Source organism: Rutilus rutilus (assembly GCF_951802725.1).
Source record: "Rutilus rutilus genome assembly, chromosome: 16".
NCBI lineage: Eukaryota > Metazoa > Chordata > Actinopteri > Cypriniformes > Leuciscidae > Rutilus > Rutilus rutilus.
Genome location: NC_140224.1, coordinates 7,725,831 through 7,728,274, shown reverse-complemented (window position 1 = coordinate 7,728,274; position 2,444 = coordinate 7,725,831). Strand labels below are relative to the sequence as shown.

The 2,444-nt window shown below is 39.7% G+C and overlaps 1 protein-coding gene across 1 annotated transcript; it reads right to left on the bottom strand.

Moving 5' to 3' along the window:
• Nucleotides 1-210: 210 nt before the first annotated feature.
• adoa (2-aminoethanethiol (cysteamine) dioxygenase a) lies at nt 211-1,546 on the bottom strand. The gene has a single exon (XM_084433585.1). It carries the CDS (start codon nt 1,311-1,313, stop codon nt 558-560), a length of 756 nt encoding a protein of 251 aa, XP_084289711.1. The 5' UTR covers nt 1,314-1,546; the 3' UTR covers nt 211-557.
• Between the last annotated feature and the right edge of the window lie 898 nt (nt 1,547-2,444).

Below are 2,444 nucleotides of genomic sequence, written 5' to 3'. Positions count from 1 at the left end.
TGCAGTGGAAAACTGCTATGAAGGGTCAAGTTAATTATTAGATATGCAAATGGCCAATAACAGCGCACATTTTATAGCACTACTTTCAAGTATGAGTGCAACAGTGGCGACTTTTTTTAAATGACACAAATAATTAAGTCAATAATAATAATAATATAGAATAACCTTGCACATGATGCACACAAAATGCTGACAACGCCAAAATGAAAATGATTTACAATCATTTTAATAGTACTTCAACAGTAAAAATATAAACAGTACATTAGAATTAGTGTTCGTGTACAGTCTTTTAAAATAAATTAAACAAGTATTTAATATAGATATATAGTGTGCACTTATACAAGAGTAAATGCTTTTCAATGTATACATTCATTATTCACAAGCAAGGCCACAAAGAGTTGATGTAGCCTATGGGGCGCATAGGCTTGGACTGGACATTTAAAATCATGTAGTGGTGTTTCCAGTGCCAAGAGAAAAAAAACGAAATTTTTACACATCTGAGTTAGAGCGAAGACGGATCATGTGCAGAGGCTGCAAGTCCATTCCAGTGTTCATCTCTACACTGAAACTTTAGGACCGGGGTAAGGCTCCCCCCCGCACCAGAAATCATCTGGTTGGGGGATCTCTAAAACCCAAGTTTCATCTTCACCGCTCTGCTCTGACTTTTTGCCAGCAGTTTGTAAAACTTTGTAGTAGTGACAATCTCTCCCATCATCAGGGTCATACGGTGGTGACAATATATCGAGAAATGCAGCTGGTCCATCCACCGCATCAATCTCATGAAGGTTGTCTTTGAGAGGGCTCAAGATGCAAGGGCCGCTCTGCTCAGAAAACTGTCCGGAAGACCTCAGCACGGCTCTCCTCACATCGTCCCCCTGGAAAGGCATCGGCGGTGGCTCAAACTGCCTCTCACTTTCACTCTCAGCACCCACAGCTTTATCCAACTTGTCGTAACACCTTATATTGACCTTGCCATATAGGACCTTCAGCATGCCATTCATCCCAGGATGGTCATGCAGAGGGATGGAAGTCCCAGACTTCAGCAGAAACACTCCCATGCTGAAGACATCATTCTCACAGATGTGCATGTATGTGACCGGAGGGACTGCTGAGGACTGTGGGGAGGATATGGAGGCTTGCTTCGGTGGCGCAATATTCAGGTCCGCAGCTCTTATGTCGGAGAGCAGAGAAATCAACCCTGCCTGCTGCTCTAAAAACACTTTATTGTCCCCAATGGCAGAGGAAGAGTTTGTAAAGGCCACACAAGCCTGGCTCGCTATCTTCTGGATCAGCGACGACTTGTTCCCGGGCATGTTTAATAGAAAACAATCGAAACCGTGATTTGTTTCGAGCCACGCGATGAAAACAAAAGAGCTTTTACGCCGGACGAGATTGACTCACGTGAAGCATTTAAAGCAGTCGAGTGTATTCGTGTTGAAAGTTACGATAAAAATAACTCCATTGAGGTACAAACATTAATTTTTGCATCTGGATAAAATCCACAGACCCTCTTCTCCACCGCCCCATTCATGGCTATTAGATCCACACGTCCTCAACTACTCCGCATGCGCAGAACACCCGGGAAGAAAAATGGAACTTGCAGTTCTTTTGCGCTTATGGCTTGAAAATAAATCCTTAGAATAGCGGATAAACATGCAGACAGATTCAGACAGGCCATGCCAATATTCTCTGACACTGCAGTAAATGTGTTTATTTTTGTAAACATGCCGTCAGTTTTAATAATTGCACAATTTAGCTCAGTGATAGGACTACAACACCCAACAACCTCCACATTGTTGACCCTCTCTTGTGAGTATGAGGGGTGGAGAGGCCCGTTGGGCCATTCAACTCTGTCCCTTCCCCCACAGCCACCCTGGACTAACAACAACACATCACCACCCTACCAACATCATCATGTCATTTATTAACCACACAGGCTTGATCTCTAGAGTAACTACTTAGTGAAACAAATGCAACAGTGAATATGCAAGCCATATTTATTCATCAAAACGACAAGTAACACTTTAAATGTTTTAAAATTAATACTTTTTAAAAATAAAATGTTTACTAAATAAACAATAGTTAAAAACAAAACAATGTTTCCATCATTGAGTGTTAAATCATACACAGTGACAGCACCTTTGTGAAAAAGAATGTGCACTGGTAGTGTTCTTCAAATCTTAAAATTACATTTTAAAAATAGGCTACTATACTTGCTGATAACATAATATTAACGAAAAAGAAAGTCACTTAAGTGTACTTAAAGAGAGTACACTTTCAAGATTAGGTGTCTTAACACACTTATAAATCAAATTAAATGTTTCAAAGTACATTTTAAAAGCATCATTTTATAATCTTTTATTTAAAGAACTTAAAGTGAATTTCTTTTGATGTGTTGAGTAACATTCTAAAATGTATGTAACGATTATAATTTTAACTCTAGT

Coding starts and splice junctions, on each gene's coding strand:
- adoa (XM_084433585.1), bottom strand. CDS start 1,313: ATGCCCGGGAACAAGTCGTCGCTGATCCAGAAGATAGCGAGCCAGGCT.